We start from the raw sequence: 21235 nt of genomic DNA, 5'->3' as shown, positions 1-21235 counted from the left end.
CCAATGAATATAAATATGATGCAATTCAATTTAAAAGTTTATTGAATAGATGAATCAGCATATAAAATTTATACCAAACATTATTACTTTATGTTTCAGGACTATGTTACCAAGGAAAAGAAAACAGTTTTTCTGCTCCTAACCAATTATTCGGTCACTATTCAATTGGTTTTGCCCATGAGTAGATTGTGGTTAATGCACTGTACTCTGGTAGGGGAAGGCCCTCCGGTAGGGGAAGACCAGGATCTGCCATTTGCAATAGCTACTGTATGTCTCTCACACACTTGGGCATGGTCTACTTGTAAGCAGTGGCAGTAGCTCAGCTCCTGATACCTCCCTAACAAGCTAAATCTACAACGGCTTTGTTCAGTGGTGATGGTGACTCAGGACTAGGAAGAGGCAAAACAACAGACAAAATGTTGTTCATATTTGGCTGGCTAAGAGTTGATGCATTTTTGGATGAATAGATAGTTAGATGTATCTGCTCAGCCAATTCAGCATGTCCTTCCTTGCTTCTTCAATGTAAGGTCTGTCTTGAGGGTTAATATCTTCCCTTTTACGATGTACAAAACCATGAGTTTGTCCAGGATATATTTTCACTTCATGCTCAACTTTGCACTGCTGTTTCAGCTTCTGTTCAAGGACAGTGACCTGCAACAACAAAAATACCCTCACATTACTGGTACTGAAATAATTTCTTTCTTTATGAGATTGCCAGAGTTCACTTGTCACATCTTGGAACAGAGGGGGCGGAAATGGTATAAATGTATGACCTTCAGATATCCAAGAGAAATATCAACTCATCCAGCCAGAATAGCCAACATACTCTGGATTTCGGATAATTGTAAGCCATTCCCCACCCCCAAAAAAGCATTTTCTTCAGCAAAATTTATACACCAGGAAAACTGCTCTTGATTCAGGAACTCAGTTTTTGAAATAATGCCTTACTTGGTCAAGAGGAATTACGTCATCTTTCTCTGCAAAAATGAAAAAGGTGGGGTTCATCAGGTTGCAGTTATCCTCTGTAAATCTGATCACTCCTAGAATGCATTCAACAACAAAAGTTACATTAAAATGAAGCATACCAAACACTTTCAGTAAGAGTACAATATTTAACATTTTGCATGCAAATCTTTTCATATATTTTTATCTTGCCAAAGGTTCTAAATCAGGGATGAGCAATGGCACATTTGTCTCCTTAAAGTGAATCCCATATAGACAAGGACTTTTAAGAGCAAAAGGACTGGTCAAAGTCATATTGATGTTGACAAGTTTGACTTGCAGGTAAATTCCAAGTCAACATCCCATGAAATATTTCGATCTGGTTAAGTTAGTAAAATGCATCCTTTTATACTGGTGCTCATGCAAAGCCTGACATTCACCAGTTTACATGTGGTGAGCTGTACAAAACGATAGGCTCCTAATATTGACACATGCTCTAATGGATGAGTCTCCATTAAAGGAAAGTCCTATTGAATCAAACAACAGCCTATCTGGTTCAACATTTCCCCGCCCCCCCCAAAAAAAATGTTATTCATTTTATCACCATAAAACAATATAACAAAAACAACAATACAAGAAGAAGAAGAAAAAGGGGGTGGGGAGAAAAGAAAAAGAAAAAAACACATGAAAGACCCAAACAAAATACACAAAAATCTAACTTTCATCTACTAAATTTCTAAACATAATTAAATGGGCTTCTTCGAATCCCCCCCTAACTGATTTTCATATAGACTCATCTTTGGCAGTTTTCATACATCATAACTATAACCCATTATTTAAACATATATTTAACCTATAATCCTCATATTTTAAACTATTTTCATCTTTAGTAATTTCCATGATCCTAACTTTGACCCTTTTAAACTTAATTAAATAAATCATACCTCTTATTTTTGTCCTTTTCTATACAATAATATCATTATACATTCACATCCTTTAATAATCTCATTTCATCCATTTCAATTCTAGCAAATTTACCCTTATATTTTATTCCCTACCACCTCATATCACTTCTAAAAATAACCCTCAATTTTTTATATATATTTATATAACACTTCAAATAATTATTATACACAACAACATATTTCCAATCTTTCCCCACCAACTCTTCCCTCTTGTCACTAATTCTCCCATTCCGTTTGGCAAGTTCCATAAGTCAGTCCAGTTTCAGTCTGGATTAGCCTATACCTCTAACACCAAGATTCCATCCCCACCCCACTCCCTCCCTAGCATGTCTTAAAACCCCAAAACCTTTACTTCCCCCCCTGCTGCCCCCCACTTCTCCACCAACCCTTCAATTTGGCATCCTTTTTCATGACTTTTTCAATTTCTTTCTTTAACCTCCGTCGCAAAAATAGATCTTGCTCTCTCTTTTGTACGAAAACGAAATTCTCCAATACTTCTTGTTGGCTTTGATCTTTTTCTTCTTTCAGCCTCTCACCCGAAAAGTCCCCCATTTTCTCTTCTTTATGGACTTTCAGTCTCTCATCCGAAAAGCCCTCCATTCAAAAAGTTTTGCTTTAGGATGGAGTGAAAGGAAAAAAGTAATCACTGAGCCAGCCTAGAATAAGTTTAGAGTGGTGATGAAAAACTAGGCATAACTATTTCAGATGAGGAAGTACAGATTAGGTGATACGTGTTCCATGTGAACAGCTTCTGTGCAAAGTATAACAGATATATTTTCTAAAACCTGGTGCAAGTGTCAAAAACGTGCTGCAAAGAAAACCATATTCCAGCCATAATTTCCAACACACACAGTGATATCAATATTCTTAGCCTTCATTGTAGCTACACATACCATAAAGGGATACGCCCGCCTTAAAGATAGAATATTTCAACATCAGATGATGTACTGCAGCTCCACCCCAACAAAATCCAATGACACCCATCTTCTTTGCATTACATTGTTCCTTCAGAAACTGCAAGACAACATCCGTTTCCCTAAAACAGAGAAATATAAGGGAACAAAAAAGCACTACTGAAAAGACACCCTCATAAATTTGCACAATGTTGAGAATTTAAGGGTATAAACAAAAAAAGGCTTAATGGGGCCAAAGGACTGCTGCAAACTTCCTTAGTAAATAGTGCCAGTAAAGTCTTTTGTTAGGGAAATCATAGTTAATTGGCCCACGGGCTTAAAAAAACAGCCAGGAGATACATTTAGAAAGTGAGAATAATATTGGCAAAAGGCATTTGTTTCTTCCTTATCCTCTTTGTGAGGAAAACTGCAGTTTTTAGAATGGAACTGAGAAAGTGGCAGAGGGTAAGCTTTGCCCTGTTGAAAGCTCATTTGTGTGTGTGTGTGGAGGGTGCTTCTTTCGACATCTGATTTGGGACAGAGGTTTGCTTTTTATAATGTTTAAACTTTTTGTAATGTTTAAACTCTTGGTCTCCACCTACAGTCAACTTGTATATTTTTTTTATCGAAGTAAGATACTGCAAAGCTCCTTAAGAACTTTAGGCTCTCTCTTCATCCAAAAGAAACAAAACTCCGGCAATCGCCGTACCCCAGAAGTTCTTTTGAAGATCACTTCAAAAAGTATTATTTCAGAATCCAGCTGTGTAGTTCAGGATCTAACTGTCATTCAAGGATTTGATGGAAAGGAAAGACAAAGCTGGGTGCTATACTTTTATTCCAAATCTACGGATGATCCCACCCAGTGGTTTTGTGAATACAGAAGAGCATGGGAGATGGTGCAATGTTGTGACACCTTTGCAGGCCAATGAACATGGGAAAACAACCACAGATTAGTGCCCTTTAAACACTCTCAACCCAAGAGGTTGGTTGAGGATAATTCCATGGCCAATGTTTTTTGTATAGATTTTTAAATTTCATTTTATAATGTATATAAAACAGAGAAAACTGTTATGAGAACAGATGAGAATTAAAAGTGGATAAAGAATAAAATAATGAGTACAGTTGCATATGGGTTAAAATAACAAACTCCAAGTAAAAAATATTAGCACTAAAATCCAAAAAATCTTGCCCCAATTTACATTCTCACCATTAATGATAATATAACCAATGGTGCTGAACAGTTTTATAAGAGAGAGATGTTCAAACCAAGGCCAAAATCTGCAAATCCTCTCTCCATGTGTACAGTTTAATCTGAACAGTCATATTACCAGCCTCAAAAATCCACAGCAGGAAGCAGTGTTTTTTTTCTGGGGGTACGAGGGTGTAAGCATACCCCTAAACATTTTGTGAATCTAAGTTTGGCCTCATTGAGGGGCAGTATTTCAATATGAGTTGGAAAATGAGAGTACCCCTAAACATTTATTTAGGAAAAGAGAAATTAACTTAAACCCTTACTTGTTGATATTCTTGGAATCTCGTGTTTTTCTCCAGTCATCAAATGCAGACCAATCATTAGATGGCTTCCAAGGTTCTTGTCCCTTGTAAAAGTCTGGACAAATTGCTCTGCATAGAAAATAAATTTAAGTTCATTTTTCAAATATCACAGCACTGGTATAAATACAACTAATCCAGAATACGACAGCTAGACTGGGAACAGCCACTGGGCCCATATAACACCAGTCCTGAAAGACCAACATTGGCTCCCAGCATGTTTCTGAGCAGAATTCAAAGTGTTGGTGAGTAGATCTTTAAAGCCCTAAACTATGGTTAGCATAGGACGTTTCAACCTCCACCCCCGTGCCCCACTCCCGGAGGGAAGGCAGCGCGGCACCACCAGGGACAAGGGGCGCCACAGCACCTTCCTCACCCCCCCATTAAACTCACCATCTCCGCAGTGGCTGTTGGAGGGAGAGGTGGGAGAGAAAGTAAAGAAGCCCACCCATCTTCCTGCCTTCCTCCCCCTCCCCGTTTCCCCCTCAGCCTTCGCTTTTGCGCCTCTTTGTTCATGTGAGAGGCTGCTGCTACGCTCGGTCTCTCTCTCTCTCTCTCTCTCTCTCTCTCTCTCTCTCTCTCTCTCTCTCTCTCTCTCTCTCAACTCAGCACAGCACAGCTCTTTTCTATGATTCTCTTCCTCTTCTTCACTGCCTCAGTGCCTCACTCGTCGTTGTCCCCCAACTTGAGCGCTCACTGTGGGCTCATCTGCTGCGGGTGGCTCTGCTCAAATTCGGGGTGAGCGTTGATCGAGGAAGCAAGACAGAAAGAAGCTCTCTGGCTTGCGCCTTGGTTTAAATAGTGCCCCCCAAGCCAGTGGATTGGCTGGCTGGAACTTTGATGTGGCCGGGACCTCCGGTGCTGCTCGCTGCCATGGCGCCCGCCATGTTGCCTCGACGGAAGTCCCCAGGCATAAATCCAGGGACATTAATTAAAATCCGGGGACATTCTGGGGACAGATTTTGTCCGGGGACAGATTGGTGGAACCAGGGACTGTCCCCGGGAACCGGGGAAGTCTAGTAACCCTACCCTAAACAGCCTCGGCCCTGTATACCTGAAGGAGCATCTCCCCCTCTATTGTCCAGTCTGGACACTGAGATCTAGTTCTGAGGGCCTTTTGGTTGTTCCTTCATTGCGAGAAGTGAAATTACAGGGAGTCAGGCAGAAGGCCTTCTTGGTAGTGGCACCCGCCCTCTGGAATACCATGCCATCCGATGTCAAGGAATTTTTAGAAGGCATCTGAAAGCAGGCCTGTATAGGTAAGTTTTTAATGTTGGAGGTTAGAGTTTAAGAGAAACAGTGTGATGTAACCAGAAAGCAGAGAGCAACTGGAATGTGTCCTGCAGAGCAAGAGAAGTTGGTGCCTTTTGGGCTGCTGCTGCTCTGAACTCTTCCATTATAGGCTTCAGGTTGTTTAGATGTGTAAATCAGGGTGGCCCAACGCATATTCCCACTTGCTCCCCTAGCAATTTCTTGTGGGTCTCCAACATATACTATTAATCAGAATAGGACAGAGAGCTTTCTCAGAAGGCAGAGGGCCTTCTCGGTAGTGGCGCCCACCCTGTGGAATGCCCTCCCTTCAGATGTCAAGGAGATTAAGAACTACAGTACATAACTTTTAGAAGACCTCTGAAGGCAGCCCTGTATCAGAAAGTTTTTAATGTTTGGTGCTTTATTATGTTTTTTATATATTATGTAAGCCACTCAGAGTGGCTTGGGTATAAATAATACACATTTACTACTTCAGCTATGGGTAAAAAGTTTAGTCAAGCAAAGTATTTTTGAACAACTACATCAACTTGCATTCACAATTCATAATGCATAAATATGTCAACTGAAAGAGATAAGACTATGAAAAATAGAGACAATTTCTCACGTATATCCATGGGATGCGAGCATATCTACTATGTATCTGGTGTTTGGTAGCTGCCATCCATATACGTCATGAATCACAATCACAGCTTTGTCTGTGCTGTCAGAGGGCTTGTTGATGTAGGCCTTGATGTGCCCAACAGAAATTTCTTGCCCGTGACCTTCATATTCAAATTTGTCTCCAATGTCACATGGGCATGGTTTTTCTTCATTAGCCATCTGTAAAGTTTTAAAGATGCATAAAGGTTAATGTAACTAAAGTTTAATAGAAATAAGTCTGCATACTTTACATTCACTGCAGTTGCTTTTTAAAAAAAAAAGTCAGAGAGGCTAAAGTGCAGAATCAGATTATTTATCTTTGCAGTTTGTGCACGCAACAATGGAACAGTAGTTAATGAATAACTCAATTATCTTGCTGGTGCTTGTCCCATGATGTCCTTGTGATATTTTTAATCTCTTCGCAGACATGGTATTTTCTCACACAGTTAGCAGTCACCAAACAACATTTCTTGGGGTTTCTCCATAGTGTTCAGAATTCTTTATGTCTTTGCACAGGGGTCAGCAAACTTTTTCAGCAGCCGGTCCACTGTCCCTCAGACCTTGGGGGGGGGGGCAGACTATATTTTGGAAAAAATAAATGAACGAATTCCTATGCCCCACAAATAACCCAGAGATGCATTTTAAATAAAAGCACACATTCCACTCATGTAAAAACACCAGGCAGGCCCCACAAATAACCCAGGGATGCATTTTTAATAAAAGGGCACATTCTACTCATGTAAAAACATGCTGATTCCTGGACCGTCTGCGGGCTGGATTTAGAAGGCGATTGGGCCAGATCCGGCCCCCGGGCCTTAGTTTGCCTACCCATGTGTTTGCACATTGATTTTGGGAAGCATACTAGAGCCCACCAACCTTAAAATGCGTAGTGCCTACATACAATGAGGAAAATGGGACCCCTAGTTGGCAAAGATGGTGTGTCAGCCCTCAGCTACTCTTATTATTACAACGTGTGGCCACAAGTTAAGTCTGGGGCCAGGGCAGGGGGTACAGCCACATCTAGCTCCAGAGGGTGGCAAGACTGGGCATTTACTCAACAGTGATATCATTTTCGCTTTGCAGAAGAGTTCCCAAAAATGTTAGGATCTATGTGAGATAATGCATGGCCTCCGTGTTTGCCTTTTTTACAGTTAAGGAAGCTCATTGAAAATTCCAAGTCCGTGGGCTGCCAAAATCCTGGAGCTGGCGCTGCTTCTCTCTGCCAATACATTTTGAAATAGATGTGGGTAAATCGAACCTTACTAAAAGTGCAGGAGAACCGATGAGCAAGCTGTTGCTGTTACTGCAGTTATTTTTATCAAGGCACCATACACTCCTAAGGCATCTCTGCCTCCCTCCCACTCAACTTCCTGCAGAAAACACTTTGGCATATCACGCTGGGACTCTTACGTACCTGGAATTCCAAAGTTCTTCGTTTTCTTTTCTTCTGGGAGGTTAGAAAGGGTTATTTCCCAAAGCTGTGAAAGATATTTAAAGGGGAAAAGAAATCTGCTTGTCTGCTAAAAGGTGCTGCAGCTTCCCCCACACAGCTTCCCTGCAGCCTTCATGAAAAAGATAAAAGAATTCCCTTATTACAAAACAGCACCAGAGGTGACTCAGAATAACCCAGCTAGGAAGTGGGAGGAGGCTTGAACTCCTCCTTCTCTGCTCTTCCAATAGTGCTTCTTTAGCATACTGTACAGTAGTCTTCTCTGTTTCCTTATTTATTCCTAACCCATTCAACTGTGCACACGAAACGTAAGAAACGACATCTTGTCCCTGCTCTGATGTTTTTGCTATTTAAAAAAATCCTGCTTTATTCTGTCTCACATTACTGTAGTTGTGAACATGTGTATGAACTTAACAATGCTTAGCTTATTTTTTTAGTTGCTATTCTGCTCATGTTAATATTGTTTTATAGATTATAAATGCCACATTGATTTGTTAACCGTATACATTTTGCTGCAATTGTGATGTATAGCTTATTTTTAAATTTGCCGTTTTGTTAATAGGGTAAATTGTAATTGTTTTATTGATGAGTTGTTAATTACTTTATATGATTTATGCTATATTTGTGATGTTCTTTAGTGACAACAATTCTAAATGATCAGTTACACCCAGTACTATTATTATAGAAAAAGAGGTGCAAGAACACCTCCCTCGTTCTCTTAGAATGGAAATGGTGCCCACCTGAGAGGTGCCAGAACTGAGTTCTGGCGAGTTCCGGATGAAAATAAGCCCTGGTTACATCATATCATGCAACAAACCAAAGAAGCAGCCATATTTCAGAGGGAGTGATGCTCTCAACTCATTCTCCACCACCCAAAGTTCGTGCAAAAAGGTGCTGCATCTTGGTCTGCCAACAAAACATATTTAATGACAGGATGAGACACACCTTAGAGAGCGCATTCTACAACATTGAGGGCCACCACAAAGAAGGTCCTGCCTTACACAAGATGGTAGAATCACCATGTTGCAATGTAGGAGGAAGCATTCTTTGAGATATTTGTTGTCTAAGTTGTTTGGGGCTTTATATGTCCATGTAAGCACTTGAATTTAGCTTGGAAACACAAAGACAACCACTGCAGACCTTTAATAGTAATACATACTACACCTGGCGGTACCCTGGCTGGTGCAGATTTGTTGCAGATAGAGCAGGCGTTTTCAGGTTTGGTGGTTCATACATTGAAAAAAAAATTACAGTTATTTTGGGAGTTGTACATAAGTTATATGATATATATTGTATTTATTTTAGTATTCCATACGTCTGAGAAGGGAGTGTATGGATTTTAATTCTGTGAAATGCAAAGATGCTATTTATTAGGTGTGTGCAGAGGTCTCAAGGTTCATATTGAATTTTTTTTAAAATAATAATTCTGATCTGCTTCTGAGTTGCTCTGTGCAATCTTTCCACCCAAGTCTAGGCTTGTCCACGCCAAGGTGCAACGTGTAACTGAAGTTGCCTCTGTCTCAATCTAATCAGCGATGTCCATACAATGTTGCCCTCTTTCACTGCTAACACACTCACTTTCCAAAATAATTGTGCAGGTAAAATCTGAAAAGTTAAAAAAAATCACTCCAATCCCAGGGATGGACGCTTAGTAGCTCTGTTGTTCAATATCCTGTTCGGGAATCAATTACGGTGTTCATAGGGTGCTCATAAGAGAATGGAGAAGCATGCTTCATCTGCTGTGAGTCTCCTATCAGCTGTTGGGTGGGTGAAGCTTTGTCTGCTGGTTGGGCTGCTCCTCACGGGGTATTCATGTGTGAGTGGGGAGAGGACCCTTTGTGATCCACTGGGACCCTCCTCTCTTATATCTGCTATTGGGTGGGAGAGGGTTTGCCCTCTGGATTGGCTGCATGCTCATGTGAGCGGTGCTGATGTGAGAAGCGGATCCTTGCAGAAAGCAGGCAGCAGATTTCCTCCCCTGGCATTGGCTGTTGGGCAGGAGAGCCCTTAAGCACTGGATCAGCCACATCTACTGGTGCCCCATGAGGTAATCAAGCCAATCCCTGCAGGAAGCAGTTAAGCAGTTGAGTCTGCCCACCTGTCGGATGACTGGCAATGGCGGCAAGGGAATGAGGTGTGAATGTGAAACAGCATATCAGACCTCTTCCCCCCCACCCCACCCTCACATATATACTTATCGGGTCTGAACTGGCAGTGACTGATCAGGAATGAGACCTTGGGGTTGTAAATAGATAGAAGATGTCAACCCAGTGGCAGCTCTGAGGAAAAGCAGGTTCCATGCCAGGGGTTGTTAGGAAAGGAACAGAAAACAAAACTGCCGGTATCATAATGCCATTTTACAAATCTGTGGTGAAACTTGCATTTGGAATACTATGCACAGTCCTGGTTGCCTCAAATCGGGAAGGATATTTCGGGGTTGGCAAAGGTCCAGAAAAGAGCAAGCCGAATGATCAAGGGGATGGAGTAGCAGAGGAAACATTGCAGGGTTGGGGATTTTTTTAGTTTAGAGAAAAGGGGAGCGGTTACACGACAGATGTTTATAAAATCATGCATGGCACAGAGAAAGTGGATAGATAAAATTTTTTCCCCTTCTCTCATAGCATTGGAACTTGTGGACAACCAACAAAACTAAACATTGGAAGATTCAGGTAAGGTGAATCAGGTGAAGACATCTCCACGCCCTCCCTGGTGTGTACAGCAATATAGAAATGTGATTTGAAACTTGGTGTGAGTGTATGGGAAACAACCTTATTCCATTTTAAGCTGCTAGTGTGTACATAGCCCTAAGGCCCAAAATATGGCTAGTATATAATACATTTTCAGAGCCTGATCATTTTTGTTTTCTGGGGGTGGGAAGGAAATGGGACACATAAAATGGGGAAAAAGAATAATAAGTTTTAATGTGGCCTTAGAATATAAAGTTCGTTATAAGGCATGCACATTTTCCAATACCGAATGCTCGTATCTTTGTGTGTCGGACAATGATTTTAAGGACCTCTATTATAAATATTTCATAATTTATTATTGAAAGTTCTCTAAAGTATATCTTCTCTTTTCTCCGATAGATATCACCACAATCTATAAATATTTTAAGGGGGGGGGAATAAATTGCATTTTTTTGTGTGGTGGTGGGAGGAAATAAAACGACATATATTTATTCAAGTTTCAAAACATAATGTATCTGTTCAGCCAGTCAATCATATCCATTTTCGCCTCCTCTATGTAAGGCTGATCTTCAGGCTTCATGTCCTCAGGCTTTAACTGAGCAAAGCCATGTTCTTGTCCGGGATAGACTTTGACTTTAAAGGGCACTCTACAGTATTCTGCCAGTTTTTCCTCCAACAAAGTGACCTGTAACATACAATCAATTTCATTAGATATCTACAAAAGTTAAAAATCAAAACTTCCAAATTTGCCCCTTTTTAATCTGAATTCCTTCAAGATTTTTCTTTAAATCTAGTGTTGCCATAACTACAATTAAGCAATAATAAATTATACCATGCCAGAGTGCAATTATTATTATTAATATTATTTTAAAAAAACTACCATTTTTATGCCATGGCACCCAAGGCAGTTTACAACTTTAATATAATAAAAGAAATAAACAATATAAAATGTGAAATTTGCCTAGGGGCAGGGTGGAAGGGGTGGAAGATGGAGACAGTCTCACTGAAGCAGACCTAATGTTGTCTTTGCCTGCCTTCCTGCCAGCCTCCCTCCCTCCCTCTCTCTCTTATTCTTTTCCACCTGTATCAAGTATGGTTAGTCTTTCATTCTCTGCCCTGCTCCTTTAATACACCAGTATGGTTCCTTTTCCATTTGTGGCAATGCCTCTTCTTGACAGAAACAGATGCAAAATAATATTAAATCAGAAAAGTAAGTAGTACTAAGCACATGCAGGTTGCCTGTCCCTCATTACAGAGGAATTGCAGCTTGTACTCAAGAGGCCATGGCAAGCATCAAGGAAGTTTGAATCAGAGGGCAATGGATGCTAAACCGCCAGCTGGAAAGGAGCAGTGGCTGTGGTCCAGCATGGCTGTGGTGGTATTGGGCGGTCTTCCAGCTTCGGCACAGCCACTTCCTCCTCTACTGGCTGCGCTTGCTGCTGGGTGGTTGCAACCAACTGCAGGAGAGCTGTAAATGCCAGCTGTACCCAGGCCTAGGTCTCAGCTGATGCTGATACACTACACTTCTTGACATGTGGCTATCAAGCCTCTGCTTAGAGACCTTCAAGGAAGGAGACTCCACCACATTACTTGCTGGCAAATTCCACTGCCAAGCAGCTCTCACTGTCAGGAAGTTCTTCCTAATGCTTAGGTGGAATCTTCTTTCTTGTAGTTTGAATCCATTGCTCTATGGAGTAGCAGAAAGCAATCCTTCACCCTCCTCTATAATGGCGTCCTTTCATCATATCACCCCTCAACCTTCTCTTCTCTTCTAAACATACCCAGCCCCCTAAGCCGTTCCTCATAAGGCATTCCTTATAGTTTACGAGCCTGTAGTAAAATAGGAGAGGAATGCCTGTCAGGCTACATTTCTGGGGGCTTGCAGGCCACGTCTCTCACATGAACAATATATGAGCTTGTAAAGTAAGATAAGAAGGAAAATACTTTGCTCCATCATCTTGCTTAATGGGAACTTGCAAGACCCCTGCTGTGGGGCGAGGAGGGGCCTTGCTTGCCCAACGCAGCCGAGGCTGGAATGTTTCAACATGACAGTCCAAAACGGAGGAGTCGGGCTGCCCCACCCCGTAGGAGCAAGGGTATATAATGTAGCTACACACTCTGCACAGTGTGCTGCTGTGAATGATCACGCACCACCTTTTTGCTCTGCTTGCTTTGCAAAAATAAACACCTCTTTTCTCTGAAACACCTGGTGTTGTTTGACTCCTTTCCTCCTCCACGGAGGCATGCTGAACTGTCAGCCTTCAGGATCTGTATGGGTTGTTGTTGTTTTTGCCTACCTCCTAGCAATTGCCGCATCTTGATGGTGGATAAGGCACTGGGTTGAATCCTTAGTCTAGGTGGACGAGGGTATCCAGAGTCACCCCACCACTCCAAGGAATCAGGGTATCCCATTAAAGGAATCTGGGGGGGAGGTGCTTTTGTGCAGGTGCCCAGACAGGGGCTTACAGGCCATAGCACTCCCAAAATGGTGATTTTGGAGGGGCCACTCCAATTTGATGTATGGTCCTTAACCTTGCCAAATCTACCAGTAAAAAAGGGTTGGTTGATTCAGGATATGCACCTGATGTCTGCGCCAAAACCTGCTGACACCTGTGATTAATACTGTAAAGCCGTAGCCTGTTTAAATCCTAAGCGATTGTTTTGTGTATATTGTAATGTCAGCATGCCTTGGCCCCTCTGCTGGAGACTTAACACTGTGCAACAGCTTACCTGTATTTTAATATTTTGTTGGAAGCCGCCCAGAGTGGCTGGGGGAACCCGGCCAGATGGGCGGGGTATAAATAATAAATTATTATAAATTATTATATTACCTGATCAGAAGAAATGGTGTGGTCTTTTCCACCAAACATGAAAAAGGTAGGGTTCAGCAAATTATACCTACTTTCAGAGTCTCTGATGATTCCTAAAACATTTTTAAAGAAAGAGGTAAAATCAAGTACAGTAGTATGTTCTTCAAGGTCAATAGAGAGCAAAGGCTTCTATTTACTTCACCTGTATGCTATCTCTCATCCATTCTTTCTCATGTTCTCAAGGGCAGTAGTTTTAAAACAATAATGCCCCATCAGCTTAATTTGCAGTGTTATAAGTAATGATTTGTGCCATTATAGCAATCAAATGCCAGGAAAATCCTATATTTTCCTTGTAGGATAATTTTTACTGTTTGATGGCTGAGGTCCCAGATAAGAGGCACACTTGAAATATAAAGTTTGTTGAGTTAGTGTGTTTAACAACTAATCACTGTTCGTTGCAAATCGGCAACCCTGGCTCATACAGGTGAAACTCGGAAAATTAGAATATCGTCGAAAAGTGCATTTATTTTAGTAACGCAACTTAAAAGGTGAAACCAATATATGAGATAGAATCATAGAATCATAGAGTTGGAAGAGACCACAAGAGCCATCCAGTCCAACCCCCTGCCAAGGAGGAAACACCATCAAAGCATTCTTGACATATGCCTGTCAGGCCTCTGCTTAAAGACCTCCAAAGAAGGAGACTCCACCACACTCCTTGGTAGCAAATTCCACTGCCGAACAGCTCTTATTTTCAAGAAGTTCTTCCTAATGCTTAGGTGGAATCTTCTTTCTTGTAGTTTGAATCCATTGCATGACATGCAAAGCAAGATATGTCAAGGCTTTATTTGTTGTAATTGTAATTATTTGTCATTAGGCGGGTCAATTATAAATGGAATGTAATTAATGAAATGTAATAGCAATGTTTATTTTTGTATTATTGTAACTATTTGTTTTATTAATGTGGAATTTCCAAAAGAAAGCATTTGTTAAAATAAAAATAAAAAGTTGCATTACTGAAATAAATGCACTTTTTGACGATATTCTAATTTTCCAAGTTTCACCTGTATGTGATGCTAAGCTGAACTTCTGTGAAAGTGAAACTCAACTCAACAGAACTTCCCTCCAGACATGTGGAAGAAAAAGAGAAGAGGTGTTATGGGCCAAACCCTATGGAACTCCCTCCCACAGGAACTTAGGCAGGCACATAGAATTGCATTCTTATTCCCCTTGTTTGAACAGTGAGAGAACGAAGCATATGTTGCTGAAATAAATAGCCATAATGAATGCTGCAGCTCATCCTTACACAAACTTAAGATGATAAACCTTTAAATGCACAAATACACATGAGCCTGCTCAAGTTTACAAACATTTGTCATTACCATAGAGGGATACCCCAGCTTGAAAATCAGGATTTGTCAACATCAAGTGATGTACAGCCATTCCACCCCAAGAAAATCCAATTACACCGATTTTCATTGCATTGTAGTGCTCCTTAAGATACTTCATGAAAATAGCAGCTGTCCTGCAACATATGAACAAAAGGGAACTAAGACGTCTACATAAACATTAAAAAAATGCAATATTATCAATACTTGCTTCCCCACCTTCTCCTGCTGTTAAAAAAGCATTGACCCACTCAGGAAGATGCCAGGTTATCAGAGGACCACTAAATTATGGGAACTGATTTTAAATGAAATCATTTGCTTTGAATGGCACATGCCCTTTTAAATGTGTGGGCTTGCCCACAACTGGCAACCAAGAGAGGCACCATTTTGAATTTTATAGAATTACAAACACAGGAAAGAACGCTTAATTTCTCTATGAAAATGGATATCTGGTGCTATTCCTCATTTTTACACACTTGTAAGAAGAACAACTGAACATGGAAGAGTGACAAGAATTGATAATACTAAAATGAATGTCAAAAGAATGTGTAAATCATCAGTATGCGGGTGACACCCAGCTCTACCTCTCTTTTAAATCAGAACCAGTGAGGGCGGTGAATGTCCTGTGTGAGTGCCTGGAGGCGGTTGGAGGATGGATGGTGGTTAACAGATTGAGGTTGAATCCTGACAAGATTGAGGTACTGTTTTGGGGGGACGGGGTGGGTGGGTGTGGGGGACTCCCTGGTCGTGAATGGGGTAACTGTGCCCCTGAAGGACCACGTGCGCAGCCTGGGAGTCATTTTGGACTCACAGCTGTCCATGAAGGCGCAGGTTAATTCTGTGTCTAGGGCGGCTGTCTACCAGCTCCATCTGGTACGCAGGCTGAGACCCTACCTGCCTGCAGACTGTCTCAACAGAGTAGTGCACGCTCTGGTTATCTCATGCTTGGACTACTGCAATGTGCTCTATGTGGGGCTACCTTTGAAGGTGACCCGGAAACTGCAATTAATCCAGAATGCGGCAGCCAGACTGGTGACTGGGAGCGGCCACTGGGACCACATAACACTGGTCCTGAGAGATCTACATTGGCTCCCAGTACGTTTCCGAGCACAATTCAAAGTGTTGGTGCTGACCTTTAAAGCCCTAAACGGCCTCGGTCCTGTATACCTGAAGGAGCGTCTCCACCCCCATCGTTCAGCCCGGACACTGAGGTCCAGCGCTGTAACAGCCAGAAGTAGCAGCGAAGGATGTAGCAGAAAGGCTTGTTACAAGCGGTGGGCTCTCATGAAGACAAGACAGACAACTGATAGAATCAACCAGTTGTGGGACGAGAGCCCCGAGCTCTCTCGTGACCACATATTTATTAGGTATAGAAAATGCATATTCACAAGCCATAAACCAATCATTATAGCACACCTATCTAGCATTATCCAATAATATCAGCAGAACACACTTATGCCCATTTATGCTCAGACCTATTGTTCTCCATAGCATGCTTGTCCCTCATGGGTAACTTGTGCCCCTGAGGAATGAATAACTAATGATGGATGTGGAGATGTTCCTTGTGGCTGGCTTGGCCTCTGGGGATCATCTATCTTGTGTGGTATGTGGAGAAGTGCAGACTCTGCATCCCTGGCTCATTACACCTAGCCGATGTTGCCATGGTGCCCGCATACCACTTGAGAGAGGAGCGCGGAAGCACCACTTGATGCCTTTGGGATGTGGCTGCATTATTCCCACACAGTGCCGAGAGCCTTCTGGCGGTTCCCTCACTGTGAGAAGCAAAGCTACAGGGAACCTGGCAGAGGGCCTTCTCGGTAGTGGCACCTGCCCTGTGGAACGCCCTCCCATCAGAGGTCAGAGAGATAAACAACTACCTGACATTTAGAAAATACCTAAAGGCAGCCCTGTTTAGGGAAATTTTTAGTCTGTGATATTTTAATGTATGTTGATGTGCGTTGGAAGCCGCCCAGAGTGGCGGGGGAGACCTGGCCAGATGGGCGGGGTATAAATAATAAATTGTTATTATTTTTATTATGAAGGGGAGTTAATAAGTTTGTTAAGGAATAACAGAGGTTGGGCGTGTCAAATTATAGCAACACTCAGGGTGCTGCTGAAATTTGAGAGCCCAAAGTCTGCCACTGTTTGGCCTAAAATCCTATGCACACTTTCTTGGATTGAAGTTCCATTGATCTCAACAGGACTGACTTCTGAATTACCATAGTATGCTTAGGACCATACTGCATATGTCATTCAATACAGACCCTCCAAGGGATGTCCCTGGTTTAGAGAAGGCCTCCCAAGTTTCTGATTTGATCCTGGAATGTCCCTATTTTCATTGGAGAAATATTAGAGGGTATGGTGTAATCCGACTCCTGAGTTGTCTGAAGACAATCCTGTACAGGGAAGGTTTTTTAAAATAATAATAATAATAATAATAATAATAATAATAATAATAATAATGTTTTATTGTGCTTTTATATTTGCTAGAAGCTGCCCAGAGTGGCTGGGGCAACCCAGTAAGATGTGTGGGGTATTAATAGTTAAATTATCATTATGGAATGGAACGTCCCTATTTTCATCGAATAAATGTTGGAGGGTATGCCAATGCCCCTCCCAAAATTCTATTCTCCTATCAATGCTGAATTAACCTTATGTTGTCCCCTTAGCTACATCTGTTAGTTATAGCTTTGGAATAAATGTTAGTCTTACTTGTCCACCTTCGTGGGATCTCGGTGCTTTAACCAGTCCGCAAAATTCTGCCAACGATCAGTAGTTTTCCATGGTTCTTTTCCCAGGAAGAAATCTGGGCATATGGTTCTGTTTGGAATAGCAGGCAGATGTTACTCATAAAGTACCTATGACCTGTTCAGTTCCCCTTTAAAAAATATGTCATTTTAAGTGTGTGCATAGAGATTGCAGCATGCAGGAAAGTTTTACCCTTATCTCCCCAGCGACAATCTTTGCAAAAACTGCCTCCCTGTGAGCTGTGATTAGCGATAATGAAATAATTCTCATTGACACCACCTCAGATCATTGTGGCATCCAGCCAACATTCATCCAATGTATAGCAGTTAAGAATTCACATATTTTCGTGAAGTTGTTTAAACCTAGAGTGTTTATGCTTCAAATTCTTATTCTCATTACACAATTGGTGTGTGACATGCACTTGCAGCAGTTCCATATCCAGGAAAGGAAGAGGCACTGTCACAGTTCAATGACACATTTCAGCAAGACGAAAGGACTCAATGAAAGGGCAGGGCATGTGAGTTTTTGTGTCTGGTCTAGGGAGTGTACCAAGGGACGGGCAAAATAATAATAATCCCCCGATCCTGCCTGCATTGTCTGTAGGCAGGTCCACTCTGAGGCCCCGAGAGGCCTGGGCCACTTCTACCTTTTGAGGCCCGTAGTCAAAATAATAATTCAAAAAATAACAACACAAAAACAAAATAAGGCACTGAAAAAGGAGTGGTTCATATATATTATCAGCTGATTTGTGGCATAAGAGCAGATACATTTTTATTAATACAGTGGAACCTCGGTTGTCGAACGTAATCCGTTCTGGAGCACTGTTCAACTTCTGAAACGTTCAACAGCTGAGGTGCAATTGCCGGTTGGCAAACTCCTTTTTAAAAATGGAGAAACGCGCCTCGGAAGCCTTTCAACTACCGAGGCACTTTCAAAAAAGGAAAGCATTCACTTCTGGGTTGTCGGTGTTTGGGTTCCGAATTGTTCAGCTTCCTAAGCGTGTGACAACCGAGGTTCCACTGTATGAATGAACATTTTATATTCTTTAATATGACACCACACCATCTGTATCAATTCACAAATTTGCACTTCTAAGCTGAGAAGGTGTGTCACGTGTTGCTCCATTGCACATAAAAACAAGTTGTGAAACTTGCCAAATACCAAAAAAAATGAGGGCCCTGTTGATATGGCCCTCCTGGGTCACCCTCTGATTGGCCCAGTCTGTTGCTAAACCCTTTATATCTAGACTCTGCACCTAACTCAGTGCTTTGTTACATGTTTAGCATGGATATTAGTAGTCTAGTAGTTATTGGGGGAAACATCCTCAGCGGGGACCCCTTCACCCAGAAGGGCATATAAACAGAGAGCTCCCTCACAGTACTGTATCTTTGAACTTTTTGCATACCCTGTGCTAGGCAGGGCAGTCTTGAGCAGGTTGGGCGCCCTGGCGCTGAGGCACGGAGATCGCTCCGGCGCCCCCGCCCTCGCAGCACGTAGCACCGGGACTATACCTAGAGCTGGCCCTGGTGCTAGGTGAAAACAGTGTTGTGGTGCTGTTTGAAGTAGACCTTTGCTAGTCAAGGCCCCCAGCAAACGCCCAGCTTCACCACCGACTGAAACTCACTTTCTCTGAGGAAGGGACAGGATTATGCAGCACTGCTATGAATTCTTTATTCTTTATTTGTAAGCCATTTTATTTCCAGATCCACTGTGAACTTAAGAGAAAACAATGCATTAAGTGCCCGCATTTCAGGTAATATTTCTTAATGTAGTTTTTTTTAATGAGACTAATGCCTTTCAGGAAGACATTCACACAAGAAGTGACAGTTAACTTTTCTGTATGAAAATCACAAGTCAGGTCAAATTTCAGGCCTTGCAACCATAACGTATAGATTGAGGAAGGGTAAAGGTAAAGGGACCCTGACCGTTAGGTCCAGTCGCGGATGACTCTGGGGTTGCGGCGCGCTCATCTCGCTTTATTGGCTGAGGGAGCCGGCGTACAGCTTCCAGGTCATGTAGCCAGCATGACTAAGCCACTTCTGGCGAACCAGAGGAGCGCATGGAAACGCCATTTACCTTCCTGCTGGAGCAGTACCTATTTATCTACTTGTACTTTGACATGCTTTCGAACTGCTAGGTTGGCAGGAGCAGGGACCGAGCAATGGGAGCTCACCCCGTTGCGGGGATTCGAACCGCCGACCTTCCGATCGGCAAGCCCTAGGCTCTGTGGTTTAGACCACAGCGCCACCCACGTCCCGCTGAAGAAGGTTAAAAAGAACCAATTGCTCACATGTATCCTTTAGCTGCGACCATATCAGCAACGTATCTGGTATCTGGGAATTGCCATCCATATATGTCGTGAATCACAATCACAGCTTTGTCTGTGTTGGAAGGAGGTTGGCAAACATATACTTTGATGTTATCAACTTCCACTTCTTGGCCACGCTCTGTGTAAGTGCTTCTTCTTCCAACATCATATTGGAAAGGTAAATCTTGACTAGTCATTCCAAAAACCTGGAATGTAAACAAAATGTAATTAGTCAAATATAAGCAAAAAGAAGCTATTGTTAAAAACACGCATACCTTTTTTGGACAAATTACTTCATAAAATTAGGGTGTGCATTAGATTTGATGACACATTTACATTCGGCAGCAAGTGCCACACTTTTTAACAACAACAAAAGAGTTGCTGGTACTGAATTCCCTTGAGTACCCCCTAAAAGCACTGGGTGTCTGATGCAACTAATCAAGGGCTTCATTAGATTGGGGAACAGAAGAAATCACAGTATGGGAAACAGAAATAAGTTCAGACCAAAGTGCCAAGGGCAAATTTAAAGAGTCACCTTGAATACTGTGCCAGCAGCAACTCATGTAAAAGTAAAAAGTGAGGAAGGGGGTTGTTTTTTAAAGCCTCCTCCTTTGCAGCATATTCTATACCCACACCAATATTAAAACAAAGATTACTAGTAATTGTAGTGATTGTGAAAATTGATAAAAGTAAGTTCCAGCGTCTTTGAAATAAACAAACTGGGGACAGAATGAAATACAGAATAATAAATAATAATATATTTTATTTATTTATACCCCACCCTTCTTGGTTTAAAAACCGGGCTCAGGGCAGCTAACAGCAAATATAAAACATTGATTAAAATGTGACTTTAAAACAGCATAAAATACAACATAAAATGCAGCATCAATATCAATAAAATTCAAAAATTCAGGGTTCATTTATTTATTTATTTTGGGGGGGAACCCAGTCAGTAGACATCAAATGATCACCAGGGCTAACTGGCCAAGTTGGTCCTACTAGGGCCAGCAAGGAGACCAGGGAGGTATTTAAATGTGGGGTCCCAGAAAAGGTTTCTTCATAGAAGAGGAAAGGGAAAAGGGAATAGAGGATCAGGCTACCAGTAATTAAAATTGAAGGCCAGTCAGAATAGCTCTTTCTTACAGGCCCTGCGGAAGGAAATCAAGTCCTGCAGAAAACTGTAGTTGAAAATCGACATGCCAACCAGAGGGCATGTTGAGTGGGTGGCCTGAGGACAGGGTGCATCAAAGCAGCAATGCTTGAAAAAACATTGCACTTTAATAAGACTGAAAGGTGGGGACCCACTTCAAAGGCAGATGAGTGCTGTTAAGCAAATGATGAGAACATTGTAATTGTCAATTCAGCTGCCTCCAGACAGCAGGCCTGATGTAAGAGAACTTAGTGAAAAAGTTGTTGTAATCCGCGCTAATAATAAACTGAACACTCAATGCCTTGGAATTCATACAAATTGCTGACTGGGAATATGGGGCAAGGTATATATCTGCAATTAAGAGAGGCATATGCTGGAAGCAAGCCTGTGCATATATTATTGATGGTTAGTTGCTATGTTATTGCAGTTAAT

At 41.8% G+C, this 21235-nt stretch overlaps 2 protein-coding genes and 1 long non-coding RNA gene across 3 annotated transcripts; 1 reads left to right on the top strand and 2 right to left on the bottom strand.

The window, feature by feature from the left end:
* Positions 1 to 19: 19 nt before the first annotated feature.
* Positions 20 to 7859, bottom strand: LOC118089886 (carboxymethylenebutenolidase homolog). Its single transcript, XM_035124989.2, has 6 exons — positions 7677 to 7859; positions 6228 to 6442; positions 4316 to 4423; positions 2801 to 2943; positions 949 to 1040; positions 20 to 651 (listed from the first exon to the last, which is right to left on the bottom strand). Exons 2-6 carry the CDS (start codon positions 6440 to 6442, stop codon positions 472 to 474), a joined length of 738 nt encoding a protein of 245 aa, XP_034980880.1. The 5' UTR covers positions 7677 to 7859; the 3' UTR covers positions 20 to 471.
* Positions 7860 to 7998: 139 nt separating this feature from the next.
* Positions 7999 to 15296, top strand: LOC132592563 (uncharacterized). Its single transcript, XR_009558069.1, has 3 exons — positions 7999 to 8020; positions 10334 to 10381; positions 15198 to 15296. It is a non-coding gene; the product is annotated as an uncharacterized LOC132592563 (long non-coding RNA).
* LOC118089818 (carboxymethylenebutenolidase homolog) lies at positions 10773 to 19852 on the bottom strand. The gene is made up of 5 exons (XM_035124777.2): positions 19636 to 19852; positions 17310 to 17417; positions 14592 to 14734; positions 13231 to 13322; positions 10773 to 11084 (listed from the first exon to the last, which is right to left on the bottom strand). The coding sequence occupies exons 1-5, from the start codon at positions 19848 to 19850 to the stop codon at positions 10899 to 10901; spliced, it is 744 nt and encodes a 247-aa protein (XP_034980668.1). The 5' UTR covers positions 19851 to 19852; the 3' UTR covers positions 10773 to 10898.
* Positions 19853 to 21235: the final 1383 nt, after the last annotated feature.

The sequence above is a fragment of the Zootoca vivipara genome, chromosome 8 (assembly GCF_963506605.1).
Source record: "Zootoca vivipara chromosome 8, rZooViv1.1, whole genome shotgun sequence".
NCBI lineage: Eukaryota > Metazoa > Chordata > Lepidosauria > Squamata > Lacertidae > Zootoca > Zootoca vivipara.
Note: the sequence above shows the minus strand (reverse complement) of the source record. Positions and strands in the feature narration are given on the sequence as shown.

Coding starts and splice junctions, on each gene's coding strand:
- LOC118089886 (XM_035124989.2), bottom strand. CDS start 6,442: ATGGCTAATGAAGAAAAACCATGCCCATGTGACATTGGAGACAAATTT. Junction 2,944..4,315: donor GATTCCAAGAATATCAACAA/GTAAGGGTTTAA, acceptor TCTCTGTTTTAG/GGAAACGGATGTTGTCTTGC. Junction 652..948: donor ACGTAATTCCTCTTGACCAA/GTAAGGCATTAT, acceptor TTGTTGTTGCAG/GTCACTGTCCTTGAACAGAA.
- LOC118089818 (XM_035124777.2), bottom strand. CDS start 19,850: ATGACTAGTCAAGATTTACCTTTCCAATATGATGTTGGAAGAAGAAGC. Junction 17,418..19,635: donor GTCGCAGCTAAAGGATACAT/GTGAGCAATTGG, acceptor TATTCCAAACAG/AACCATATGCCCAGATTTCT. Junction 14,735..17,309: donor GATCCCACGAAGGTGGACAA/GTAAGACTAACA, acceptor CATATGTTGCAG/GACAGCTGCTATTTTCATGA.